The following is a 27,967-nucleotide window of genomic DNA, read 5'->3' as shown; positions in this document are numbered from 1 at the left end:
ATGCCAGGATGGATTTTTTTTTCCGGTCCTGGTTTTAAACTTACATTCTAAAGCAGTGTAGTATTTGTAGCAGTGGCGTAGCTAGGTGGGGCCCCCCCAAGTTTGCTCTGGGCCCTTGGTTGGCTGGCAGGGATCCCCAATCTCTCTCTTCCCCTCACGTTGGGCAGACTCCTTTTAGTGAAATTGAGCATGCTCAGTTTCACTAAAAGGAGCGTGCCGAACTTGAGGGGAAGAGAGAGCAGGGCAAGCAATGCAGCGGCGCAAGAGACCAGTGCTGGATGAAGTCTTCAGCTGGTGGGGGTTAAGGTCCCCCGCCAACCAAGTTATTTGCAGCGGCGGTGCTTCAGCTGGAAGGGGTTGGCAACCCCCACCAGCCAAGATGTACAGCAACAGAAGTGGGTGGCGGAGGGGGGTAGCGGCGGGGCGGTGACCAAAATGTGCCCCCCCCCCCCAACCTTGGGCTCTGGCCATGCCCCTGATTTGTAGTCCATGATTCTACCCATTGAAATCAGTGCTGGAGGTCCCATAATGCAGGATGAGGTTGGCAGAAATCCAGGACAGGCCAAAAGGTGTCCCTCCTGGAATGGGTAACTTGGCAGCTCAGTAAATACCAAGTTCATATGGAATGGCTTGGTCTTTGGTTCTTTGCTCTCCTTATGACTGTTCTGTTAATGATTAACACAGTAAGTGCATAGGGAACAGAAGAAGTGAGGAAACTAACAGAATCCAGACAGTTGTAGTATTGATTCCAAAGAATGAAAGAAGCAGTGGAAATATCTATCCAGGAGAAGCACTAGGACAGAGAACCCTAGTAACTGAGTTTCCATCATGATAGGGACAACCTACAAGGACTTTGCACCTGCAGGCTCAAAGATTCCAGTTCCATGAGAGAAAAAAAAAAGTACTACCATACAACTTACTGTCTGGCAATCAGATCCACAACCTATTTTTGCAAAGAATCTCTACCAAGGCAGAACGTTTTTAAGAACTTCCACTACAAGACTCTGTGTTGGATATTACCTTTCTTCTACTAGTGACTGTAAATAGTTGAAGCTTAGAAGCTGTCCCATGTTTTCCCTCTTTTCATCCAAGTTTAAGTAAACCTTTTAGTTAGAATTTCCAACTTCTTGCATGGACTCACTTATTGAATGAAAGGATAATGCTGAATGAGTGTACTTGCCATGCCTTTCAGCCTCCCAGCTTGCTGGTCTCAGCCCTGACCCCACAAACAGTCCTAAAAAATATTTAAAGTAGCTCGCACTGATGCTCACCAAGTAGAAAAGGGTTATATTATCTAATGTCATGTAGAGGTTTGGAAGCAGAAATACAAACACCCACATCTCCAGCTGGTTGAACATGGGAATGCTACAAAGCTAATTTGATTTCACAGCCTCCAAGGGAGCACAGAATAAATGACTCCGTTAGGCATTCGCAGAGGTCTGGAGAGCTTTTTTGCCATGTTGCACTCAAGGACCTGATAAAGCTTTGACCTCAGCATTTTGAAGCATTGTAATGCATGCACAGAGGAGACTATGGGTTTTGGGCAGTAATGAGATTATTTTATGAAAACAAGTTAGTGGAGGAGTGGCCTAGTGGTTAGAGTGGTGGACCTTGGTCCTGGGGAACTGGGTTCGATTCCCACTGCAGGCACAGGTAGCTCCTTGTGACTCTGGGCAAGTCACTTAACCCGCTATTGCCCCAGGTACAAATAAGTACTTGTATAATATGTAAGCTGCATTGAGCCTGCCATAAGTGGGAAAGCGCGGGGTACAAATGTAATAAAAATAAATATATGGAGCAGAGCTGGCAAAGAGTCTCTTAATAAGAAATTGACTGGTTGGTAATAAGAAACAAGAGGAAAGACACAATTACTGTCTCTCAATGGTTAATGAACAAGTAAGGATTATTTGACAGTGAGCAACCATAGTAACTAGGCAGTTCTAACCAGGAAGGATGGATAATTTAAATTAATTTGATTGTATTTTAATATGATAATCTTTATGTATAGCAAAGATTCTCTCTTAATTGGAGGAAAAAGACTTCAGATTCTTGCAAACGCCCTTATCGGTATTTCTTTAAATTGCAAGCTGCTATCTCTCCTCTGCAGATCACTGCCTGCTGTAGTTACAAGGGCGGCCTCCAAAACTTCAGCAGAAGTCTCGCGAGACCGCCATTGGACGTCTCGGCGAACATTTTGAACAGCGATCCGGCAGCGGGGGAGCATCAGCACCAGCGCCAGCAGCAGACAGGCAGGACCATGGATCCTTCCCTGCCTGCCCCGATTTCATTATACAACCTGGGTGGATGAAGGATGGACAGGTGAGAGAGCAGGGTCGCTGGACATGGGTGGCTGCAGGGGGGCAGGGGGACAGGAGGGTCGCTGGACAGGGGTGGCTGGAGGGAGGGGGTCCTAAGACCAGAAAGGTGGGGGTGGAAGGAGGGCACACAAACACACTCACTGTCTATCACATACACTGTCTCTGACACGCTCTATCACACTCTCCATCTTTCACACACACTCTCTCTCTCAAACATACACTCCGAGGAAAGCCTTGCTAGCGTCCGTTTCATTTCTGACAAAAACTGGCCTTTTTTACTAGTTTGTTATAAATCATAATCAGTGTGCCATTTGGAGGGGCTAGTTATAGGGACACCCTAGCATGTGTTATACTCTTGCACAGATTTTTTTTTCTCCTGGTAAAGGGCCACTAAAACAGATATCATGTTATGAGAATCAGGTGCTCAACACTCAGTTTCTATCTATTTATTTATTTATTTACTTATTTTTGACATATATATCCCACATTAAACAAAAATTAGGTTGAAACCTGTGAGCATTTAAAATCTTTTTTTTTTCCGGGGCCTAGATCGAAAGAAAAAGATAGTTTGTGGGAACTTGCTCCTTTTGTTTTGTGGAATGCAGTGGTATATTACAAAAATGAACATAATATTGTTTATTCCTACTATTTAAAAGAGAGATATTCAATAATGACGGCAGAGCTACCTTCATGCACAAGTCCAGAATCAGTCCAAATGGGCCAACATTTTCCAATTCTGTGATATATATATTTATTTCTTCTTCAAGTCATTTTTCAACAACATTTTCTCAGTTATTACCTAAATGTAAACACATACATAAGTACATAAGTATTGCCACAACAGGACAGACCAAAAGTCCATCAAGCCCAGCATCCTGTTTCCAACAGTGGCCAATCCAGGTCACAAATATCTGGCAAGATCCCGAAAAAGTTCAATACATTTTATGCTGCTTATCCCAGAAATAGCAGTGGATTTTCCCAAGTCAATTTATTAATGATCTATGGACATTTCCTTTAGAAAGCCGACCAGACCTTTTTAAAACCCCACTAAGCTAACTGCCTTTACCACATTCTCTGGCAACAAATTCCAGAGTTTCATTACAAGTTGAGTGAAGAAAGATTTTCTCAGATTCATATTAAATGTACTACTTTGTAGTTTCATCGCATGCCCCCTAGTCCTAGTATTTTTGGAAAGAGTAAACAAATGATTCATGTCTACCCGTTCCACTCCACTCATTATTTTATAGACCTCTATCATATCTCCCCCTCAGCCGTCTTTTCTCCAAGCTGAAGAGCCCTAGTTGCTTTAGCCTTTCCTCATAGGGAAGTCAGCCCATCCCCTTTATCATTTTTGTCGCCCTTCTCTGTTACCTTTTCTAATTCTAATATATCTTTTTTGAGATGCGGCGACCAGAATTGAGATGCGGTTCCACCATGGACCATACAAAGGCATTATAATGTCCTCATTTTTGCTTTCCATTCCTTTCCTAATAATACCTAACATTCTTTTTGCTTTCTTAGCCACCGAAGCACACTGAGAAGAGGGTTTCAACGTATTATCAACAATGACACCAAGATCCCTTTCTTGGTCTGTGACTCCTAACGTGGAACCTTGAATTACGTAGCTATAATTCGGGTTTCTCTTTCCCACATGCATCACTTTGCACTTGTTCACATTAAACGTCATCTGCCATTTAGACGCCCAGTCTCCCAGTCTCGTAAGGTCCTCTCGTAATTTTTCACAGTCCGCCCGTGATTTAACAACTTTGAATAAATTTGTGTCATCAGCAAATTTAATTACCTCACTAGCTACTCCCATCTCTAGATCATTTATAAACATGTTAAAAAGCAGCGGTCCCAGCACAGACCCCCGGGGAACCCCACTATTTACCCTTCTCCATTGTGAATACTGACCATTTAACCCTACTCTCTGTTTTCTATCCTTTAACCAGTTTTTAATGCACAATAGGACACTACCTCCTATCCCATGACTCGATTTCTTCTGGAGTCTTTCATGAGGTACTTTGTCAAATGCCTTTTGAAAATCCAGATACACAATGTCAACTGGCTCGCCTTTATCCACGTGTTTGTTCACCCCTTCAAAGAAACGTAATAGATTGGTGAGGCAAGATTTCCCTTCACTAAATCCATGTTGGCTTTGTCTCATTAATCCATGCTTTTGAATATGCTCTGCAATTCTTTTCTTTATAATAGTCTCTACAGAATTATAATGTTAAGTTTTGGATGTTACTGAATTCTATTATTCTGTCTCACTGCATTTCTAGTTTTGGCACAGTATAAGTCATCATAATGACAACATATAAGAAAACCAATGGACTACATTAGGGGCTCATCGCCCATTTAGTTATACTTAAACCAATGAGAGATCTGCATGAAAGAAAATATTTATTTTTATTATTTTGACTTATGAAAACCACTTGTCACTGAAACATGCTCAAAACAGAACAATCCATTTGTACAAAAGAGATGAGGTGAACATGTGATTCCATGTGCTCCAATGAAAGAAGGGTTTAATTTTACTTCCAATCTTTATAGCACCAGGCTTTCCAAGACAGATTACAACAACAGTTAAGGTAAACTCATCAGTAAACAGGATATCCTCACTGAGGGGTCCTTTTATTAAGGTGCGCTGAAAAATGGCCTGCGCTTGTATAGGCACCTGTTTTGGATGCGCGCAGATCCATTTTTCAACGCACCTGTAAAAAATCCCTTTTTAAAATTTTGCTCAAAAATGGACATGTGGCAAAATGAAAATTGGAACACATCCGTTTTGGGTCCGAGACCTTACCTCCACCCATTGGTCTCAGACGTTAACCAGGCAGTAATGGTCTACGTGTGTAGAATGACTTTTACCACCCGGTTAGCGCTGCAAGCCAGAAAATAAAAATTATTTTCCGGTGCGCGTAGTGGACTCGCATAAAAAATGAAATTACCACCCAGGCCACATGGTAGCCAGGCAGTAATTCCAAATTGACGCACGTTGGGCGCACATAGGCACCTACGTGGCTTAGTAAAAGGGCTCCTGAATTTTGGCCATTATTACTGTACTGTATAGAACAGTGTAGAAAAATGAGCACAAAATAGAACCTTTGTTAGTGCTGTTTCCACCAACTACAATAATTTTTGAAGCTGTTTTAGTGATATTCAGTTTTGATTTCATGATATTTATATCAACATAAGGGAAGCTTTCAAATAAATCAAAAAGCTGTCAACTAAGTACAAAAAAAATCTTTTGTCCTCCACCTTTTAAGGCACTGCTTATCCAACTGGAACAGCTTTTGACTGTTTACAGATGGACCACGCATAGGCAGGCCATTATTTCTAACAACCTTTTACTATTGCTTTTAATAGCATTTGCTATTGTGTTGGGTGAACTAATGACTCTGCCTACTGGCTTCAACCCATATAATGGGCTAGGTAGCTTCATACTGTCTCCTGTTCTCAATCTATCCTCCTTGATTCTGCCTGCTAGAATCATGATGCATGTTTGAAATGCACTGCCATCTGCTGTATCTTCACAGAACTGCACCAAGGGCCTTCAAGACTTGAGCATAGCAAACAGATCTTTATTTTCAGACCCGACACAATCTGTGTCTCTGGCAGGGGGCAATATGATAACTCTCTGAAGAAGAAAAATAACAGCTATCCAAACATAAAAATGGTCAAGGAAGTCGGTTCAATAAAGAATTTCAACTGCGTCAGTATCGCAAACAGATTGCAAAACACGCCAAAGCTAGTAGTTTATGAATGCTGGTTGTTAGACCTGTACTGCATTTAGTGGTATCATATGATTCTGTTTACATACCTTTTGAGACAAGCACTACCTTGGTTTTAAGATACTGTGTAATTTTGTTGTTTTTTTTAATATATGAAGTTGAAGATTTTACTATTTTAAGACCAAGCGCCCGTGTGCGGAAACTCAGATCTACATTGAGTCTGTTTTACTTATTTCTTTTTTAATAAGTTCATTTTTATCTCACCAAGTGGTTGGTTTTGATTCGTCCTCCCCTATATTTTTCTTTTTACTTGTACCATTTTGCACTAAGGGCATATCTTCTTTTTTTTTGTTTGTTTTATTTTGTAGCACCCACTCTATAGAATGCCTTTCCCCTTTCCATCAAAACTAAACTCTCCCAGAAAATATTTAAAGGTAACCATAAAGAACTCTTTCTCCCACAAGCCTTTCCTCAGTCCTATTTTTCATTTTTTTACTATCATTTTATATTTCAATTTTATTTTCTTCTATATCAGAGCTTTTTCCAGGGCATCCCCTATTCCTTTCCCCCTTTCCCTTTTTAAGTGAGTGTAATTTCCTTAGTCTTTCTTTATGTCCCACCCTCATATACCCAGTCTCCGAGATTTTGTCTTTGTTACCTCCTTTTTTTATGACCTCAGCCCTGAATTTAATTTTTAACTTGTAAACTGCTTTGATGTGCCTCCAGTCATATAGCAATATATCAAATAAAACTGAACTTGAATTCATAAGAACTGTTATACTGTCAGATTTAAGCACCGTGTGGGTCATGTATGCAGTTTAAAAACCAAACAGGAGAGAAAATATTCCCTACAAAAAAATACAGAAGTAGGGAAGGACCAACAAAAAGTAGGAAAAGGAAACCTTGGAGTCAAATAATAGCAAATTCTTTGACTACAAGGATTTCTTTTCCTACTTTTGCAAATGCAAAGTCTCTAATAATAATAAGCCAACATAAAACATATCCCCAAAGACAGTAGGAAGTCAGAAGGAGGACTTGACATGCTGCCATGTTTCAGCACAACCACCTGCATCAGGAGCCACAACAATCTCTAGAACCACAGATAAAACAAAACACAAAACAAACTTACAAATCTGTAAATGTATTGCAAAAGAGTTGTTGTGGCTTCTTCTGAACTCCTACTGTTTTTGGCACGGGCGTAGTTTGACAGTTTCATTTGGGGGGGGGCAAAAGGTGGGGTGTGGCACATTAGCATATTCATTTGCATACATCTAATATACATTCATTATAGTTATTCAAAACATACACAAGCCTGTAATATGAAGCCTATATATATATATATATATATATATATATATATACATACATACACAGTGCACTCCATTAAAGTGCAGGTCGGATAAGCACATGCTCTATTAAACTCCATGCCGTTTTTAAATTCTGTCTTTCAATAGATTCAAGGTCCCGCAGAACCAGCTGCTGAAAAGTATAAATTACAAGGTCAATCACTCCTGGGGGGGGGAAGGGACCATGTAGACTGAGAATGAAAATCCCAGAAAAAGACTTTTGCTCTATATCATTGTTCCTTTGATCTTGAAAAAACAACTTCAGATGTAATTTCCTAAAAAAAATCTATAAATATCCACCTTCGTAGAGAATGAATCACAATGCTTCGATGGTATAAATGAAAGTTCCAGCTGCAGAACTTCTATCTGATCAGATGATAGGCTCTTTGAAGATAGATTAAATACATCCATCAACGGTTCTGTGCTTTTTTGCGAGTTTTGCTTATTTTTTTGTTTTGCACTGCTTTCATAGTGGACACTTGTCATTTCTATTGACAACCGTAAAAAAATCAGCCGGTAGTGCTCCCTCCGTAGATGCTATCTTTTCTACTTTATTTGTTTCAGAATTAAGGATTTCATCCCCTGAGGAATCACTTGATGAGCTAATAAAGCCCACCCTTTTCTTATATCACCTAGATTTCCTAGCTCTCCCCGATTTATCTAACCACGGATAAACATATGCTCTGTGAAGCACTGGAATGTTGGACGGGTTGAGCTTTTCAGCTGGGGTGTGCTAAAAGTATTGAATTCATTGATATCTGGTGAGTGTACTGAAGAGTTTTGAAGGACTTCCTTGTGTGTGGACTGAGGCTGCTTGATGGGAAGAAACGGACTAATCTGGATTATTAGGAGGATTACCAATTTACTGTAGTAACTTTCACCACGGACTGACTCCCAAGCATTGGATATGGTTATTTTAATGATGTCACTGATGTGGAGAATGAATGAATGAATGAATGAGTGTGGGGTTATGTTTTATATGTTTTTGATAGATTGCTGTGCTTCATTATTATAGTAGTGTTATTTGAAATAAATAAATTTGCATTGAAATATGTTATGATTAATGTAAGAACTTTTCCTTAAGATTGCTTGGATTTAATATTGAGGAAGTATTATTTGATTAGATTCCTGTATAAGTATTGTCAAGAAAATGAGGAGCCATATCTGTGAATCAAACCTGAATCTCCCACCTAGATCCATCAGGCTGGCCTGGCTACAGCAAGATTTGACAAGATCCTTTTCAGAACTGCAGTTTGGACCAGCAAAACTATTCTTACTCTGGACTGCAAATATGACACTTCTTTTTTTAAAAGCCGAGCTGTAATATATAACAGTTGCTACCAGAAATTTAAAAAAAAATGGACAGTTTGATTTACTTGAAGTTTCTGCAGAAAACAGAGGCTGCCTTCAATTTGATTTAGAAACAAAACTTACAGGATTTCAGTAATCTGATTTACTTTTAGAATTGCATGATGCATTGGCAACAAATTAAATTAAGGTAAGAGCGCCATTATCCAGCACTTAACCTTTGCAGAATGACATTTCTCCTAGACAGTACTTTCAGTAGAGGGGCATGATAAAAGGAGAGAAGATGAATTAGGGAACAGCTTTTTTTTTTCTCTCTCTTCTGCTCTACTTATTACCTCTTACACGTTCTAGGACAACAGGTCGAGTGGGGCTGGATTAGCTCTGCTTTGCTCTATGCTGTGTCCACCCCAGCACCAATCCCTTCCCCTCCTATTTCCTGCATCCTGAGAGCAGAAAGGAGAGGGCTGTTAAATAGCTGGCATATTTGATTTACCACTCACACCCATTTCACCTGCATACCTGATGAGATTCTTATAGTAACAACCTGTTACCTGGCCAAGTTCTAATGGTCTCTAGGCACATGGTTAACTGGCAGGATGGTAGAGTACAATTCTTGCATTAAAACATTGTTTTAAAGCTGGTTTAGCCAGCCATTTGAATGCATGTGCCCTATATTTGCTCTGCAGCACTTTCATCTTAGTAACGGATTTGACTTGTCAAAATGCTGCAACTTGTGTTTATTCCAGTTTCATGGTACTGAATGGATATTTTTTTTATATTTGTTTAAAAGCAGGTTGACGAAGTATTTCAAAATAACCACAATGGCATTCTTCAGTTCCTTTGCAATTTCTGAAGCTTTCTGCCTTTATTGTTTTGGAAATCATACTGGTTGATTGGTTCAACAGTCATCTCTTTGGAGTGCTCTCGCATTATTTTCCTCACCCCATTATAAAATGGCCTGTATTGTAGTTTTCTTCTAATTTAGAGGCAGATGCACTAAAGCTAAATGAGCCTTTAATGACTCTCCAACGAGGAAAATTTGATCCGTTGCATGCATCAAAGGGCTTTTACCGAGGAAGCCAGCAGCTAACGAAAACGGAATGGAGATGAGCAATTAGTGTGAAAACCCCATTGAAACGACATGCACTAACCTTTTCCGATTGCCTTTACGCAGGAAAAAGGCAGGAAATCTAACGAGAGGTCTGGACCACTCGTTAGGACAGCTCTGTGCCAGGAAAAATCATTAAGTGAAAAAATAAACAAACTTTGAGCCAATCCCAGCGCATTAGCAGAGCTAAAAGCGCTGTGATTGGTCCAAAGGACGTCAGAAAACACATAAATAAATAAAAATAAAAAAAGGATCGGGAGGGGGCAAGGACGCTCATCAGGAGCGTCCTGTACGGACGGCCTTGCCCCCCCCTGCTGCTCCCCACTTTCCGCCGCTCCCCCCACCCCGAAAAAGCAAAATTCAAGCAGCCCCTGCCCCCCTCCCTTCCTCACTACTCTCTCACCTCAGCTCCGCCTCCCGACATCCTCCGTCCTGTGCCCCGCCCCCTTTTGGGGTCGTCGCCGCCATTCCCCTCCTCCATCGGGCCCCCCTCCCTCTTACCGGGCCCGTGCAGCGCCTCTCTCCTCTGTCCGAAGGCGCTGCACGGGCAAGAAGAAAGCTGATGCCTGCCTTCGCCCAGCTTCGATGGCGCGTCTTTCTCCTGCTGGGCCCGCCTCTGTCTGACGTCGGTAACCTACGTAGGTTACTGACGTCAGACAGGGGCGGGCCCAGCAGGAGAAAGACGCGCCATCGAAGCTGGGCGAAGGCAGGCATCAGCTTTCTTCTTGCCCGTGCAGCGCCTTCGGAGAGAGGCGCTGCACGGGCCCGGTAAGAGGGAGGGGGGCCCGATGGAGGAGGGGAATGGCGGCGACGACCCCAAAAGGGGGCGGGGCACAGGACGGAGGATGTCGGGAGGCGGAGCTGAGGTGAGAGAGTAGTGAGGAAGGGAGGGGGCAGGGGCTGCTTGAATTTTGCTTTTTCGGGGTGGGGGGAGCGGCGGGCGGAAAGTGGGGAGCAGCGGTGGGGGGGGGGAGGGGGCAAGGCCGTCCGTACAGGACGCTCCTGATGAGCGCCCTTGCCCCCTCCCGACCCTTTTTTTTTATTTTTGTTTTGATTTGGGAGCCATGTGCTTGTGATTTGACTGTGTTTTGACTGTTTGTGGCATGCGCAGAGCAGCTAACATAACGCTTGGCTGCTCTGCGCATGATTTGGGGGCCGATTAACGATGTGTATTGTGATTCTTTGATACATTGTACGTTTCAATACCGATCTCAGCATGTGTGACTTTTTTTTTGGTGCATTTTTCGTTATTTTAAAATCGTTAGGGACTTTAACGATTTCGATTTTTTTACGTTTGGTTGCTGCATCTGCCTCTTAATGCATTCATGTAGTATTTTCCTAAGTGTTTTCAATGTTAAATTAGCATATACATTAAATATTTTGTAAATGTGATAATCAGCAGATAGTTCAATGTATAACACTTCTAGGATTTGAGTAATTAAGAGCACAGCTGTGCAAAATTTTACACTCTGGGGAATCATGCAATTATGTGTCTGCACATTACACACATAGGGACCCTATTACTACAGCTTAGCACATGGCAACAGACATTAGCACCTACTAAATACTGTGTGTCCTATTTATACCTATGGCCACATGGCACTTTGCACACGCTAAGCTTTAGCACAAGGGCCCTATAATTAATGATTACTCACATAATCATGTGATTTTGTATAATTTGAGAAAGCTCAAGAGGAAAAAGCGGTTAGAGAGTAAGGTGTTCAGAAAGTAGCTGGCGGATGTGATTGACAATCGTCCAAAGCCAAGCAGGCTGCCGTGTGTGCCTACTGGTCAATGGAGGACGAAGCAGCTTGATCGCATTGCTGTGCAGCTAGAAGAGCCAGTTTGAGAGCTGGTGGCGCAGAATGGGGGAAGTAGCATTTCAGTTTGCAGTTGGCTCAGAGGAGAGACTTGCTCAGTAGGATGGTTTGTTTTTAAAACATCTTACAACTCATTTCTTTCCTGGCCTTGTGGAGATTCATGAAGTAAACCAGCTGAGATTGCCTCCCTCAATGGTATGCTGAGGAAGAAGACGAACTGATCATAGAAGAAGAGGAAGAGAAATCTGGAACTACACTAACAGGGGTTGGGTGTGTTGCTGGAAAAAAGGGTCATGATCTTGACAAGGAATCTGATGGAGAAGGGGGATGGAAGATGACTGATGGGGAATGAAAAGAGTTGTGTGATGGGAATGGGAACACCTGGATAGGGAAAAAGGGGAGAATGAAGACTCTTGATAGAGGAGGGGGGAGGAGGAAGAGGAGAAGGCCTGATGGGGGAGGAGGAGGAAAAGGAGAAGGCCTGATGGGGGGGGGGGGGGGGGGAGGGAGGGTTTCAAGATGGGGAAGAGGAGCATCCCGATAGAGGAGAGGACAAAGGATAGTTGTTGAGGGAAGATGAATGCCTTGGGGGTAGCAGCAGATCAAGGAGTTGCCTGGCAAGGTAGTAGGAGCAGGGAGAGAGCAATACAAGGAGTGGAGGAAAAGGCACTAGGATGATAAGGAAAGAGGGAGGCTGCAAGAAATGAAAACACCCAATCCACACATTTTTCATCTTTCCCCAACCACTTAATTTACAATCACCCAAATACACACTTGTAGACAACCCCTATCCAAAATGTACTAATACACTCCTACTCCACCATAGACAAGTACAGCAGTTCCCTATTAGAAACCTGCAGATAATCTTCCACCTCTTCAAACACACTGAACCCTTGCTCATTCCCACAAACATACTCTACACATTGCACCCACAAACTGCACTCGGTAACTTTACACAGTCATACACTTTGTCACATCCCTACCCCAGCATTCACTCATTAACATACACACACTTGCATATGCAGATCCCAACATAATACAGCCACCCTCCATCCCCTTATTTCCAACCTAACATCCACCCATACCTACTGCCAAAACAAGTGCATTTGATCTTACAGAAGTATACCTTTATATCATAGTTTTAGCACATATTTTCCAATGTGTGGCCTGAGGCATCTGGTTCCAGGAATACATCTTCTACTATAATAATTTGCACCTCCAACGTTCTGTAGCTGACCGTGGCACACTGAAGTGAAGTGTTCGTAAGGTTCGTCAGTCTGTCACCATCTCTCTCTGTCCTGCCCTCACGTCAAAACGTGATGACGTTGAGGGCGGAACAGTGAGAGGGAAGGGCATGCTGCAGAGTTGCCAGGCAAAGGAACGTGATGTCACATGCATGAGGGTGTTGTCGTCCCTCCCTTCCTCCCTTCCAGTTCCAGGCCCCCTCCCTCTGATTTTTAAAAGTCATCTTCACTTACCAAGTCAGGGTTACGGCGGCCAGCAAACGCTCGGCCCTTCTCTCTCTCTCTCAGCTGTGGTCCCGCCCTCATTTACTGTTTCCACAAGGGCGGGACCACAGCTGAGAAAGAGAGAGAAGGGCTGAGCCTACACGCGTTTTACCGCTGCTGCCGGCCGCCGTAAGCCTGACTTGGTAAGTGAAGATGACTTTTAAAAATCGGAGGGAGGGGGCCTGGAACTAGAAGGGAGGGAGGGAGAAAGGGAGGGACGACGACCCTGGAACTGGGAGGGAGGGAGAGGGGGACCCTGAAACTCAGAGGGAGGGAGGGGGACGACCCTGGAACTTGGAAGAAGGGGGACAACCCTGGAACTCGGAGGGAGGGAGGGGGGGACGACCCTGGAACTCGGAGGGAGGGGAGACACTGGAACTGGGAGGGGGGACTCTGGAACAGGGAGGGAGGGAGGGGGGGCCCCTGGCACACACTCTCAATCTCTCACACACACTCGCACCCAGTCTCACTCTGTCACACAGAAAGTATTTATATTTACATAATTTTGAAATTTCTGGCACATAATTCACTGGGGTATATACAATGAGTCTGTGTAAAGAGACAAAATAATGTTACCACTGTGCAAAAAGCCCTAGTTAGGTCAATCTTAACATCAGGTTGTGCAGATTTGAACCCATACATTAAAAAAATGAGAGAAAGTAAAATGAAGGACAAATTAATAAGATATAAACTCATTTAAAGAAAACATATACTTATCTCCAATAAGACTGTTTTCCTAGAGACCCAAAAGATTGTGTGGTGATCCTATGACCTATTATTACAAAGTGATAATTTTGGAGTGCGAGCAACCTAGTGGTTACTGCAACAAAGAACTAGGGAAGCTAGGTTCAAATTCCACTGATTTTCCTTGTGACCTCGGGCAAGTCACTTGACCCTCCATTAGCACAGGTATAAACTAAGATTTTATGACTGGCATACCTGAATATAATTTACCTTGAGCTACTATTGAAAAGGTGTGAGCTAAATCCAAATAAATACAAAGCCAAACAGTGCCAGCTATACAAATTAAAAGGGAAACCAAGAAATACCCTCCATTGTCTCAGGTACAGATTAGCTTGTGAGCCCAGTTGGAAAGGGAAATAACTTCACAGAAATGGATCTACGGAATCTTAGCGGACATTGAGTGGCGACGCCAGTAATTGGAGAATAAAACCAATGCTGGGTGGACTTCTATGGTCTGCATCCTGATCGTGACTGAATAGATATGGATGGGCTGGAGTGTAAATTTTAAGGGGCTTTGACGTTAGCTTCAGAACTTTTAGTACAGGAACAGTGCTGGGCGGACTTTTACGGTCTGTGCCCCGAGAAAGTCAGGGAAAAATCAAACTCGGGTATACATTTAAAGTAGCACATACCATGTAAAATGAGTTTATCTTGTTGGGCAGACTGGATGGACCGTTCAGGTCTTTATCTGCCGTCATTTACTATGTTACTATGATGTCTGGCTTTCCTTTCACGTCTTCACAAATAAATATCCTCTAAGCCGATCACAGAAACAGAGAAAAATGTAGGCAGATAAAGACCATATGGCCTATCCTACGCTTGCTTGAATTCTCTTACACATATCTACCAATTTCAATGAAGAAATGCCCTATCTTACTGTTAGAGTAGAGGTGGTCAAACTATAAACCATAACTGTGCATCTGAACATGGTAAGTGATCACAAAAGCATGTTAATTCACACCAAAGTGGCATTATAATCACCACACCTTGCAAATGGTTTTGAAAATAAATAAATAAAAGCAAGCACAGACCCAACAGAGCAGGGATCATAAGAGAAAGTGACTCTACCTCATCTTGCTTCTTTTGGTGAGTAGGCTGTTTAGACATTTGAAGAGGCAAAAGAATTCAGTTCAAATCAAACAGAAAGCCCAACATGCAAGAATCCACTGACTTTCCTTCCTCAAACGACCAATAGCTTGTTCCCTTTCCCTTACTCTATGCTGCCTGTGCTTCAGAAAGTAACAGCAGCATCACCAGGTGCTACAGGCATAAGGGCCAGCAATAGCCAGCTCGTCACTTCCTTGTGCTCTCTCTTTCTGAAGCTCTTATGTGCCTTTTCTGCTTTGTGTTTTCCCTTTTTTTCTAAATAGGACTTATAAGGTCATAATCACGTGACCGGTGTCAGGAAGGTCACATGCATGGCACAGAAAACTGCTCTAAAAGTGCTTTACACTCTCATCTGCCCTCATGAGCTAAGCTGTGGCTCCTAGGCATAGAGACAAAAGCATTAAGGAGCAGAATGTAGTGCAAAGAGGACATAGAACAGGATTCTGGAACCTTTCTTGAATATTGGCGATGCATGGACTGCCCTCCGGTCTTCCGGTGCCACGCTCGATTTTGAAGATGAGTTACATATTACTAACACTAGTTCCACAAGTTCATTTTTCAATTCTATCAGAAGTCTGTGGAGGAGTGGCCTAGTGGTTAGAGTGGTGGACTTTGGTCCTGGGGAACTGGGTTCGATTCCCACTGCAGGCACAGGCAGCTCCTTGTGACTCTGGGCAAATCACTTAACCCTCCATTGCCCCAGGTACAAATAAGTACCTGTATATATAATATGTAAGCTGCATTGAACCTGCTATGAGTGGGAAAGCACGGGGTACAAATGTAAGATAAATAAATAAAAAATAAAAATTTCTTCAGCTTCTGTGCTCTTAGCTTGGCTAATACTACATATTGTGGTGGTCTTTTGATTCATACCCTGTGTTTAACTCAATAAAATGTGCATACATGTCCTGTGACAGCAAGGCTCGAGCACATACTCAATGTGGGGGGTTTTTTGCTGATGCTACTAGTGGTAGACTATGAAAGCTGAGCCACAGGAGATTTACATTAGTTACTGGTATTTTGATTTAGCGAGATTCTCATTCATAGGTACTGATTCACAGATTTCCCCCAAGAACTTTGAGAATATGTTGGCCAAGGAACACAACTAGTTGAAATTCTACAAGGCTTTCTACCTTTCCCTGGATCACCACAAATTACCCAAATACGGGAAGTCCAAAGAGAGTTGACTGGATGAATGATTCTTTTTCAATGCAACTTTGAAACTACAGCATTGAAAGATCTTCAAAAAGTTCATGAAATTTCAATTACATTGGTCTTTATTTCAACAGAAATAAATTTACAGCATGCAGGTTACCTATATAGTGTCTTTTCCAAATCAATCCTGTTTTAATGCCTCTAAGTTCTGTCAATGGGCTATGTCAGCTCATGCCTAATTCAGTAATTCTTAAATTCCGCAAGCCCCCCCCCCCCAAAGAACTTAATAGGAGCCTTTTTACTAAGCTGCAGTAGGCACTAACACGTGCCTACTGTGCGGCAAAAAGCACTGCTGCGGGACTTGCTGAGGCGTCCAGTGATAGTGTGCCCATCAGTGCACGCTAATCTTGTGCTGAAATATATTTTTTATTTTTCAGCACAGGAGGTGTGACTATGGGTAAACAGTAGACGTGCTCTGCGCTAATCAGGTAGCATGGGTATACAGACGCGTGCTGCTCGATTACTGCAGGATTAGCACAGGAGCACTTAGCGCCAATAAGACAGGTGTTGGTAAGGGCTCCCGCAGTAATGGCAACAAGCTAATTGGGAAATTTGGTGTGTGGCCATTAAAGAAAAATATGGAAATGTGGCCATTTTACCACTGCGCTAAAAGTGGTTACAGCACATAGAAACCCCACACGCTGACAACAGCGTAAGCCACTTTTCAGCGTGGCTTTGTAAAAGGGCCCCTTAGTTAACAATAATACATTTTATTCACCAGGCCCTTGAAACCATTTTCTTAAAACATGATCCAGAGGAACACACAAAAGAAGTCCCCCTCCCTCTAAAAAATAAAAAGCCTTCAAATTAAATAAGCAACAGCGAACAGGAGAACACCTCTACGAATATCCAAACGTAACAAAAAAAGTCGAGACGACAACTGAAGTATCAGCTCTGGGAGCATATGTAAGAAGATCCCACACAGGTGACTGTCCAGGAAGAAAACCTTTATTGGCACCAAAATGGACCCAACACAGGACTGTGTTTAGGCGGGATAACCCGCCTGCCTTAGGGGTCGTACACACACTACAAAGAAACCAATAACATTTAAAAACCATTCAAATACAGCAAAAATATTTTAAAAGATAAATAAAAAAATAATATATGAAAAGGGAAAATGAAAACCAAAATTACAATGGACTGGTAGAACTTACTATATAGCTCTGCATTAAAACAAATTACAAAATCTAGGTATCATCTGGTATAATATTATAAGAAAATAATGTTTCTATACAGCAAGTTTCACGTACATCAATAACCTTTCAGTAAAAAGGAAATAAAAAGGCTAATCTAGCATGTATCGAATGTTGCTAAACATTAAATGCTAAAACAGTATTGGTAGCAGAGATAAATTAAATAAACAGTGTGCAAGTGACATGCATTGCTTATGTGAATGATCATAACAAGTAAAAATGAAATCTAACTTTGTAGGTATAGGATATGGTACATGCATATAATCCTGGTGTGGAAGACACATATGAATGTGGAGTAAAAATAAAATCAGAAATACAAAATAGAAATGTGAAATAAAACACTGAGAAAAACAAAAACTAACAAAAGTAAAACCATAAAAAAATGAAAAATAAGGATTAATAGAATATGGAACTAATAATAATTTTAAAAAAATATCCGCAAACACTTATTATGTGGTGCAAATAAAGGTTTTCTTCCTGGACAATCACCTGTGTGGGATCTTCTTACATATACTCCCAGAGCTGGTCCTTCTGTTGTCTTCTCTACTTTTTTTGTTGTAATTAAATAAGCAATGCATTCATCATAATTCAGAAATGATTTGAAATTTACAAAACTGTCATCCTGTTCAAATTATTGCTCATAGCCAAGCCCCCCCCCCTCCCCCCACAAGCACTTAATAGTTTCTTGAACAATTCTAAGCTGAAACTCTTGGTAAAATTTATGTAAAAACAAAGTAATATACAAAAAAAGGGACCACTACACATACTAAGCTTCATGCTAGTTACAGTTTATTTACCTGTTTATTACAGAGCAATGTTCAGCACCAGTAACTGTGGTACATTACTTACAGGAATGAAACTAAATGAGTAGAGGCAGCCCAAGAGAAAACATGCTGCTTCATTCCAAACAGGCCTCAGGGGAAAAGAAGTTTCAATTTTGTGTAGAATTTAAAAATTTGTTGTGTTTTAACTCTGCAGCTAGAAACCACATTGAAACAAATTATGTAAAAAGTATATGTCTGATAAAGTTAACTTAGGGGCCTTTTACAGAGCGGCAGTAAGACTAACATGGGCTTACCGCATGCTAATCTGGAACTACCACTGGTCAAACACAGGCGCTAGTGGTAGTTCCAGCCTCAACATGCACCATTTGCAGCACTATGGAAAGCAGGCAGCTATTTTCCAGCATGGTGCTAACCCGGCGGTAATCAGGCAGCACTGTGCGCTATCCAGCTACTGGCAAGTTAAAGCAGGAATCTTACCCCATGGCTAGGCAATTTCTTGGCCTTTTTAACCACTGCGGTAAAAAAAAAAAAAAAAAGGCTGCAGCGCACAGCAAAAAGGGCCCCTGCGCTAGGGCAGGGCCCTTTTTACTGCAGCTTGGTAAAAGGATCTCTTAGTTCACAAAAAATCCTTTATCACAACCTCCATCCATTTTTGGAGTACTATCTTTTCTAATATTTTACTTTCATCCATCTTGCCACACAACAACCCACAAATCATACCCTTGGAGTGTTCATCTTTGCTTATTCCTATGAGTAAAATCATTACTTCCAGTGCTAAAAAGGGCCTGATATTGCTAGAGAATTTGTAAGGGACTTTTGGCTATTAAATTATTTAAAAGTGTACATTTAATCTTCAGAAAAACGTGCTATAAAAAGGGAAGCCACAGAAGTACTTTACAGGGAAATAGAAAACAACCAACTGCAGTTTAAAGTGATTGACTCTGCCTCCAATCTTCATATAAATATTTCACATTTTATAAAATTCTTCTAAAAAGATACTCTTCATTTAAGGTTCCAAATTTATTGACGTAACAGAAAGGAATAACTGGCTCTGGAAGATGAAGATTTTTAAAACATTTGTGTTCCATGTTAAACAGCTGTTCATGTCAATATTCTAGGGGCACATTAAAAGCAAATATGGAAATGACACATCGTAATCTAATAAAGATGTCCTTATTTCCTAGATTTGCTAGGCAAGGTATATATTTTTTCATTTTGCAAGAAAATTCTAGGAGGTAGCCTGCAGAAAATATGAATTCTCATTCTGGATATACAACCCATTGGGTATAGGCATAAATAGTTTTATACTTAACCAGCAAAATTCTATGATTTGCGTGCATGTAAGTAGCTGAAAAACAGCAATTGCAATTTCTATCCATGTAAACTGTACTGAACGCTACTCCACTTCAGACATCATTAGTGTATTTAAAACCATTATTCAATTTAATGTAACCACATTTTCAAAACTAAGTCTATATTTTAACTTAAATATATTTGGTACTGATACAATATGGATAATGCTAAAAAAAAAAAAAGAGCTCACTGAACTAAAAGCCAGTCACACAGTGCATTTTATGATTAAATGATAAAATTGAATGGCATCATAGTGGTCCTACCAGAAAGACTCATAAGAATGAAGCAGGATATTTTCACCCCACCAGGCTATGCTGCATGTGGAATCATGAACGGAACAAATATATTCCTATACAATTGAAAACCCCTCTGTTCTATTGTAAAATTGAACTAATTTGTTAATATACAATATTTGACTCCAAATAACCTGGCACCAGGTGTAATTTAGAAAACAGCCATTTTCAACCTGAAATCCTTGATTATTCCATGGTTTGAAGATTTCAGTGTCAAATGACAGCTATCATTAAGCCAACTAGCTTCTGTATACACCTAGAGTGGTACTGCTTTAAAATGTAATCCTTTAATAAGACCTCATATACAGTACTGCCTTGATTTACACCGTGGGATAGTGTTCTGTTTAAAATGGTTAAAACTCTAAACATTAAATTTATGTCAACATTGTTCCATGTTCCCTAAGACAACAAAATGTACACAAATTAAGCTAGAAAATGTCAACAAAGAGATTTCTTTTAACCAATAACATACATTCAACTTGGCACAGTGCAGACTAAATTTAAGATATGAATGACAAACCATGAAAAGGCCAGACCTACGCTTTAAATTACATGTCTTTTTTTTTTTTTAAGATGTCAAAATTGCACTCTAGTTTTGTTGGGAATTAGCAGAATTTCTGAAAAGGGGAATGGGAAGAAGAGAGCTGTACAGGCCAAGTATAGTTTATACATTTTCAAAAGAGATCTCTCCAATCCCCAGGGGGCTTGCTAACTTCCATGGAATGGCTGTATCTCGCCTGTCCTCTTCATACCATATTGAGCTTTCAGCAACTGCAAAAGAAAAAGAGTTCAATGTAAACAAAAACAGAAAAAAAATAACTGCATTTAATAAACCTAAACTGCATTTAGTAAACACTGTTTAGCAATTTATTTTATTTATTGCATTTGTATCCCACATTTTCCCACCTCTTTGCAGGCACAATGTGGCTTACAATACATCATGAATGGTGGAAATATGTTATAAAATAGACATTTAGTGTTACAGAAGAATCTTGGGTAACATGATAATGAGAAAAAAAACATGACAGTAATATAACAAGCAGATATTATAAGACAGTTCTGAATGTATGTGGAGGAGTGATGTAAGTTCACATTTGTTGATCTATGTGGTACACCTTATTAAAGAGATAGGTCTTCAGTAGTTTGCGGAAGTTGGTTAGATCATGAATCATCCTTAAGTTGCGCGGCAATGCGCTCTATAATTGTGTGCTCAAGAAGGTAAAGTTTGACGCATGCATTAGTTTGTACTTTAGACCTTTGCAGTTGGGAAAGTGTAGATTAAGGAATGTGCAGGATGTTCTTTTAGCATTCCTGGGTGGTAGGTCTATCAGGTCTGACATGTAGGCTGGTGCCTCTCCGTGAATGATTTTGTGAACTAGGGAGCATATTTTGAACGTGATGCATTCTTTAAGTGGGAGCCAGTGTAGCTTTTCTCATAGGGGTTTAGCACTTTTGTATTTTGTTTTGCCGAATATGAGTCTAGCTGCAGTGTTCTGGGCTGTCTGAAGTTTTTTGATTATTTGCTCTTTACAGCTGGCGTAAAGTGCATTGCAGTAGACTTGGGAAAAATCCACAATTCCAGGAATAACATGTATAGAATGTTTGTACGTTTGGGAAGCTTGCCAGGCGCCCTTGGTCTGGATTGGCCGCTGTCGTGGACAGGATGCTGGGCTCGATGGACCCTTGGTCTTTTCCCAGTGTGGCATTACTTATGTACTTATGTAGATGACTGAGCACCATTGATTGTACCAGGTTGCGGAAAACAGTCCTTGGGAAGAAGGGTCTTACTCTTTTTAATTTCCACATTGAGTGGAACATCTTCTTGGTTGTGTTTTTCGCGTGGCTCTCAAGTGTTAGGTGTCGATCGATGGTAACTCCAAGAATTCAGTTGAAATATAGTACTACTCTTATTTTATACTACGCAGGTCAAATAATTAAAAGAAAATTATACCATGCAACAATTACAACTTTTTCTTTTTGTGTAACAGTGGCAGCCCTACCATTATGCCAATTAAGGCAGGAGACTCAGGCAGCAATTTCCCCTTCCCTCCTTTACCTTATTTTTTGTTTTCCAAAAAGCAGCAGTGGTAGTGGTTCCCATAGGCTGCCCTGCCACTGGCACCAGCCTCTTCTCCCTACTCCAGCCCACCTCTTGATGTAACTTCCTGTTTCCTCAGAGGCGGGCTGCATTAGAGCAAAGAGGCTGGTGCCAGTGGCAGTGCAACCTATGTGAATCACTGCCACCTTTTGAAAAAGAATAAAATAAGATAAACACGGGGGAAGAGGGTTGAGGAGGGAAGGGGGGAGGTGCCAGATCGGGTGGGGGTACCAGCATCTAATCTCTGTCTCGGGCAGCAGATTGCTTTGGCCCACCCCTGTTGTGTAACAATAATAAAGACTTATGCCCAGTTTTTTTAAAAAAGGCAGCAGAAAAGACTAGTATGTTTACAGCCCCATTTTTAGACAGGCCGTAGAAGTCAGATTTGAGACGTACGGGTCAAGTTTCAGAAGTAATTCAGAACACAATCTGTCAACATAGAGACTTTTAAAATACAGGAAGAATGGATGTTTATGCACTGGGTGTGTGCAGCATAAACATCTATTTTAGCAAAATAAATGTAGAAAACAGCGATGGGTTCAAAGCCGGCACATACACATAAATGTTGTACAATAGCCAACACATGCTCATTTAACTTTGCAACTTCAGAAAAGCGAAGATACATACCTGTAGCAGGTATTCTCCGAGGACAGCAGGCTGATTGTTCTCACATGTGGGTCGACGTCCGCATCGGCCCGGGAATCGGACGGCAATTTTACAAGCAAAATACAATAAAAAAACTTTCCAGAGTCTTTTGGTGCAACTGTCTTTCCGCCCGTCACGTGAGCATTCCCGCTTAGTTTAATCAGAAAGCAAATAAACAACAAACAACAACTCCAAAGAGGAGGTGGGCGGGTTTGTGAGAACAATCAGACTGCTGTCCTCGGAGAATACCTGTTACAGGTATGTATCTTTGCTTTCTCCGAGGACAAGCAGGCTGCTTGTTCTCACATGTGGGGTATCCCTAGCACCCAGGCTCACTAAAAAAACATTGAACATTGATCAATTGGGCCTCGCAACGGCGAGGACATAAAGTAGATTGACCTGAAAACATAAACACTAACTGAGAGTGCAGCCTTGAACAGAACAAAAATGGGTCTAGGGGGGTGGAGTTGGATTCTAAACCCCGAACAGATTCTGCAGCACCGACTGCCCAAACCGACTGTCGTGTCGGGTATCGTGCTGGAGGCAGTAGTGAGATGTGAATGTGTGGACTGATGACCACGTTGCAGGCTTGCAAATCTCCTCAATGGAGGCTGACTTTAAGTGAGCAACTGACGCAGCCACGGCTCTAACGTTATAAGCCATGACATGGCCCTTCAGAGTCAGCCCAGCTTGGGCATAAGTGAAAGATATGCAATCTGCTAGCCAATTGGAGATTGAAGGGCTTCGTCCGCTCCACGTAAAAGGCCAACGCTCTCTTGCAGTCCAAGGTGTGCACACTGCTCTCGCCAGGGCGGGTATGAGGATGGGGAAAGAATGTTGTTTCCGACACCACCTTTGGTAGGAACTTAGGGTGCGAGCGGAGGACTACTCTGTTGTGATGAAACGTGATATAAGGTGCGTCACTACCAAGGCCTGAAGCTCATTGACTCTATGAGCTGAAGTAACTGCTACCAAGAAAATGACCTTCCAGGTCAAGTACTTCAGATGGCAGGAATTCAGTGGCTCAAAAGGAGCTTTCATCAGCTGGGTGAGAATGACGTTGAGATCCCATGACACTGGTGGAGGTTTGACAGGGGGCTTTGATAAAAGCAAACCTCTCATGAAGCGAACAACTAAAGGCTGAGAGAGGAGCATCGATGGACATGGGTGGGAGGGCAGGGCCCAGGGAGAGAGGAGAAATTGCTGGACATGGAGGGGAGAGAGGAGAAATGTTGGGCAGGAATGGAGGGAAGGAAAGATGAAGAAGATGCACATGGATGGAGGGGAAGGGAGAGAGGAGAAATGCTGGACATGGATGTAGGGGAGGGGAGGAAAGTAGATGCACATGGATGGAGGGGAGTGAGGAGAAATGCAGGATATGGATGGAGGGAAAATTGCTGAATTTAAGGGCTGGATCGGAACACCTTGAAGGCAGATGCTGAAACTGGAGAAAGGATAGGGACAAGGCTACAGATGGTAGACAGGACACATAAGGACTCAGGAGGATGGTGGACATGGAGAAAAAATATCAAATGGAAAGAAGACACTGCATAAAACAGAAGACACTGGGAACAAAGCGAATAGAAAAACTAAATGATCAGACAACAAAGGTAGAAAAAAGTATTTTATTCAGAATTTATTAATTGGAATATGTCAGCTTTTGGAAATGTGCGCATCTGTGATATTTTGCATGTAAGTTTCAATTTTTCTAGTATTGCTGCATGCTGAGTCTGACTTCTTGAGGTAACTTTCCAGTTCACTATTTTGCCTTCATATCTGTTGTGTCATGTGTTTTTCATGTGTGATCAAGGTGCAGTATCCTGCTAGTGTGTAGTATTTGCAGCACTTTTTGTTTTGTTTCACGAGGTGGTGTATTGGTGTTTTAGAGCCCGGTGTAATTACAGTTCTGCCTTTCCACGCATAAGGTTGTAGCTCGTCCTGTCCTTGGAATTAGTGCTGTTATGGTTTGGTAAGGCTATGAATGTGTTTTTGCACAAGTTTGTGTATAGTGTTTTGCAGTGGAGAGATTGTGTGTCCGCACCTCTGACCCCCCGGGGTTATGAGAATTGAAACTACTAATTGTAGTGGACTTGAGCTGAATAATTTATGGGGAGGGGGGGGGGGCGGTTCCATGATAGCATTGTGCTTATTATTTCAATCAGTTTTTCTGTACAAGTTTAGCTTCATTTGTCTTTATTTGAAATTTCATAAATTAAAAATTTTCTAAAAATTGAATAATAAATGGGGTGGAGCTGGAGTGGGGGCAGGTCTAGGATGGGGCCCCACCAAATTGGTCTGCACAGGGCCCTGCACTTGCTAAGACCAGCCCTGTCTGTACCTTCTGGATTAATGAAGAAAGAGCGCTCAACTCACTTCCTGTAGCCAGGAAATCTCCTGCAACAATAGATGACCCTTTCACAGCTCCACGAGGGCTCAAACCATTTGAGCCCCCCAGATCCTCCAAAAGTTGTTCTTGCGCCTCTCGTCCCTTCTCAGCTACACACTCTGGTTGGAGAGAAGTTGATGCCACCAACGGGGAGCTGGCGCTCTGGGACTGCGGGGGAGGTGCTCTATGGTTGGGGCTTAGCGTGACCTCTAGCACTGGTGTCGCTCCAGGGTCTCCACTCACTCTGGGCGTTGCAAGCGTGCCGCCTCCCGACCTATTCAGTGCTTCAGAACTCTGCACAAAAAGGTCCATCGGTCCATCCGTAGGGGTAGAAGGCCAACCAGAGGCTGACGCGGGGGTCGACTTTCCCCTACGCTTTGGCATTGCGGAATTGGAAAAAGGAAAGGCAGCGACTTCACCCACTCCAGGTTCAAGCAGCCATCTTGGATACCCGTTTTGTTTTTTAATAGCTAACGAAGGCACATTTAAAGGCATTCCCTTGATAAAGCATGTCGGCGAAACAGGACTGCATTAGGAATTAGAATTAGCAGATAAGTGCCGTGTTATTCAAATGCTTCAAGAATTGCAACTTTATTATGTTAGGACTATAAGCAATGCTGATTTTATGAAAAACACTGAAAATACATAATAATAAAAGATAAGAGAAAAGCAGTAAAAAAAGCAAAAAAAGAACACAGTTTATTGGAGTTTTTTTCAGGCCAATGATGAACAATAGTCTGTGGCAGTGTTAGAGCTTCTTTGATATTTGTCACTGAGCACTACAGACCTTTGAGGCCTTTTTCTTCCATATTTGGTGAGCAGTGTTGAGCAAGATATTTATTTCACAGTATTTGTTGATTAGGTGTTCTGAATATTCTGTGAATAAGTACGCAAACGTTGAAGTAGTCTTGGTTTCCAAATTTATGCACCAATACAATACCACCAGGTCTAGCATTCTCTCCAGGATTGGCTGAATCTCTGTTTGCATTTCTGCTGATGGAGATGCACCAATACTTCCTAGATCTTTCTGTTCAATTTCTCCTCAAAAATTACTGATGCTAACGTTGTATGGAAAGCAAGAGGTGACATCCTCTTAGGTAACTTGAGAAATAGTGGCAGCGGTGTTATGGGTTCCGGGAGATGGATTTGATGCTCCAGGTTCTTCTGAGGGTGAGCAGCACTCTCTGCCAAGATATTTGTGTGAATATATGGCTACCATGAGTATCTCCCCGCTCTCGGTGTTGCACTTGCTCTCGGCATTGCACTTCAATATGAAGCAATGACGATGCTTCTTTTCTTTTGCTCAGTGCTCTGCCTTGATGTTCCGTCTCCATTGTTTTCATTGGGCGGGAGGAGTTAAAGAATGCCTTATTCTCTGTTTTTTTCCTGTGCTCAGCTTAGGAGAGAAACGATGCTTCTTTGATGATGATACATTGCTACTTTCTGAAGCAACTCCAGGGTCCTTTGAAGTTGCTGATTCCAATACAACTGGATTAGATTTCTTTGAACAAAAGTGTACTCATATGTTCTTATCCGTTTCAAAGAACTCTGAGAGGCATCTTACGGCATGTGCTATAACCAAAAATATTGGCACCTAGTCAAAGCATACATAAATTGTAGTGGTTTGTAACAGACATTATGTGACTGCACAAGATGAACCTCTTGAAGTTGCTGACCACCTCCTTCGGGGACATCAGAAAAATACAGCCATAGAACAATCAGGTGACTCAATTTTCAGGAAAATATGACTGTCTGATATTTCTCAATGCACTCATACCGATGCAGAAAGTTGCAAAAACAAGAAAACGTAGAACATCGGTGAAAAGCCTATGAGGAAAAATAGCTTCTTAACAGAAAGGCTAATGAAAAATAATTTCCCACAACATAGTTGCAACAGAACCCTAGTACCACAGTGAAAAACACAACCATTGAAAAAGATGCACTGAAGAGTTCCTATCCTATGAATGCTCAATAGAACATGACAAAGTTCTAGAAGTTGTGGAGCCAATTCTTCGGCTCAGACTCCATCTGCAAGCAATCATCTGTGAAGAATGCATATCCTGCATTGAGAAAGATTATTATACAAAAAAAATTCCCATTGTAAAAACTGGTGTTTACAAAACAATTTTCAGCTGTTTGTATATTCTAATAATTAAGCTATTTCATAATTCAATGGTGTATGAATTTAGGAAAGATTGCTGTGCATATGTATGTTTCCACTATTTCTACACATGATCCCTTACATCCATCTGTGTAGTGTTCTATTGTTATGTTAATGGATTTTGACCTTTTATACATTTAGCATAAGATGCCGCTCTTACAGTACTTATCTTAAATAGAGAAAGTTTGATGACAGTTTCTCTAGCACTAATCCTCCAAATAATAAGACAAAAAAATCAAATTTATACTTGGGAATTTAACATACTCCTGTTGTAACTGGGAAGTTCTTCTAGAGTTAATACCAGAACCATGATTACAGAAAATACATAAGACAAAATAAATAATTTACAAGAAAAACAGAACAGAAAACTACTGTGGCATCAATCTGCACAAAAAAAAAAAAAAAAAAAAAAACCTCAAACAAAACAACACACAGATGAGGAAAAAAAACAAACCACAAAACCTACATTGTAGTTTTTGAAAGAGGTTACACTTTATCTTGCCGGGCTCCACCTCCACGTAATGAGACTTGTTGACTGTTCTGAGAAACAGCACCTCCTCCACGAATTGTATTTGGATGTGTTGGTGAAGCTGCTGGGTGCTGGCCAGGACGGATAGGCTTAGCTATATAAAACAAATTACATGATGAAAATCATCAACATGCAAACCTTTAGCATACAGTATAACTCAATTTTCTGAGACGCAATTCAAAACACAACTTTAAAATGGTATTCTTTGCTTAACATTAATACAACATTTTTATGAAGAATAATGCAGAAGATAACATATTGATAAGAACAATGTTTAAGGCACCTATCATACCTTTAAAAAGCTCTTTCAACT

The 27,967-nt window shown here is 41.4% G+C and overlaps 1 protein-coding gene across 1 annotated transcript in view; it reads right to left on the bottom strand.

The window, feature by feature from the left end:
* Nucleotides 1-19,394: 19,394 nt before the first annotated feature.
* Nucleotides 19,395-27,967, bottom strand: part of KIF5B (kinesin family member 5B) — a 252,723-nt gene continuing 244,150 nt past the window's right edge. Inside the window, 2 exon segments of the mRNA XM_030199142.1 lie at nucleotides 19,395-20,606; nucleotides 27,592-27,748. Of these exon segments, the coding sequence (XP_030055002.1) occupies nucleotides 27,612-27,748 (137 nt within the window). The 3' untranslated portion in view covers nucleotides 19,395-20,606; nucleotides 27,592-27,611.

Source organism: Microcaecilia unicolor, chromosome 1 (genome assembly GCF_901765095.1).
Source record: "Microcaecilia unicolor chromosome 1, aMicUni1.1, whole genome shotgun sequence".
Classification (NCBI taxonomy): domain Eukaryota; kingdom Metazoa; phylum Chordata; class Amphibia; order Gymnophiona; family Siphonopidae; genus Microcaecilia; species Microcaecilia unicolor.
This window is presented reverse-complemented; position numbering and strand designations above follow the sequence as displayed.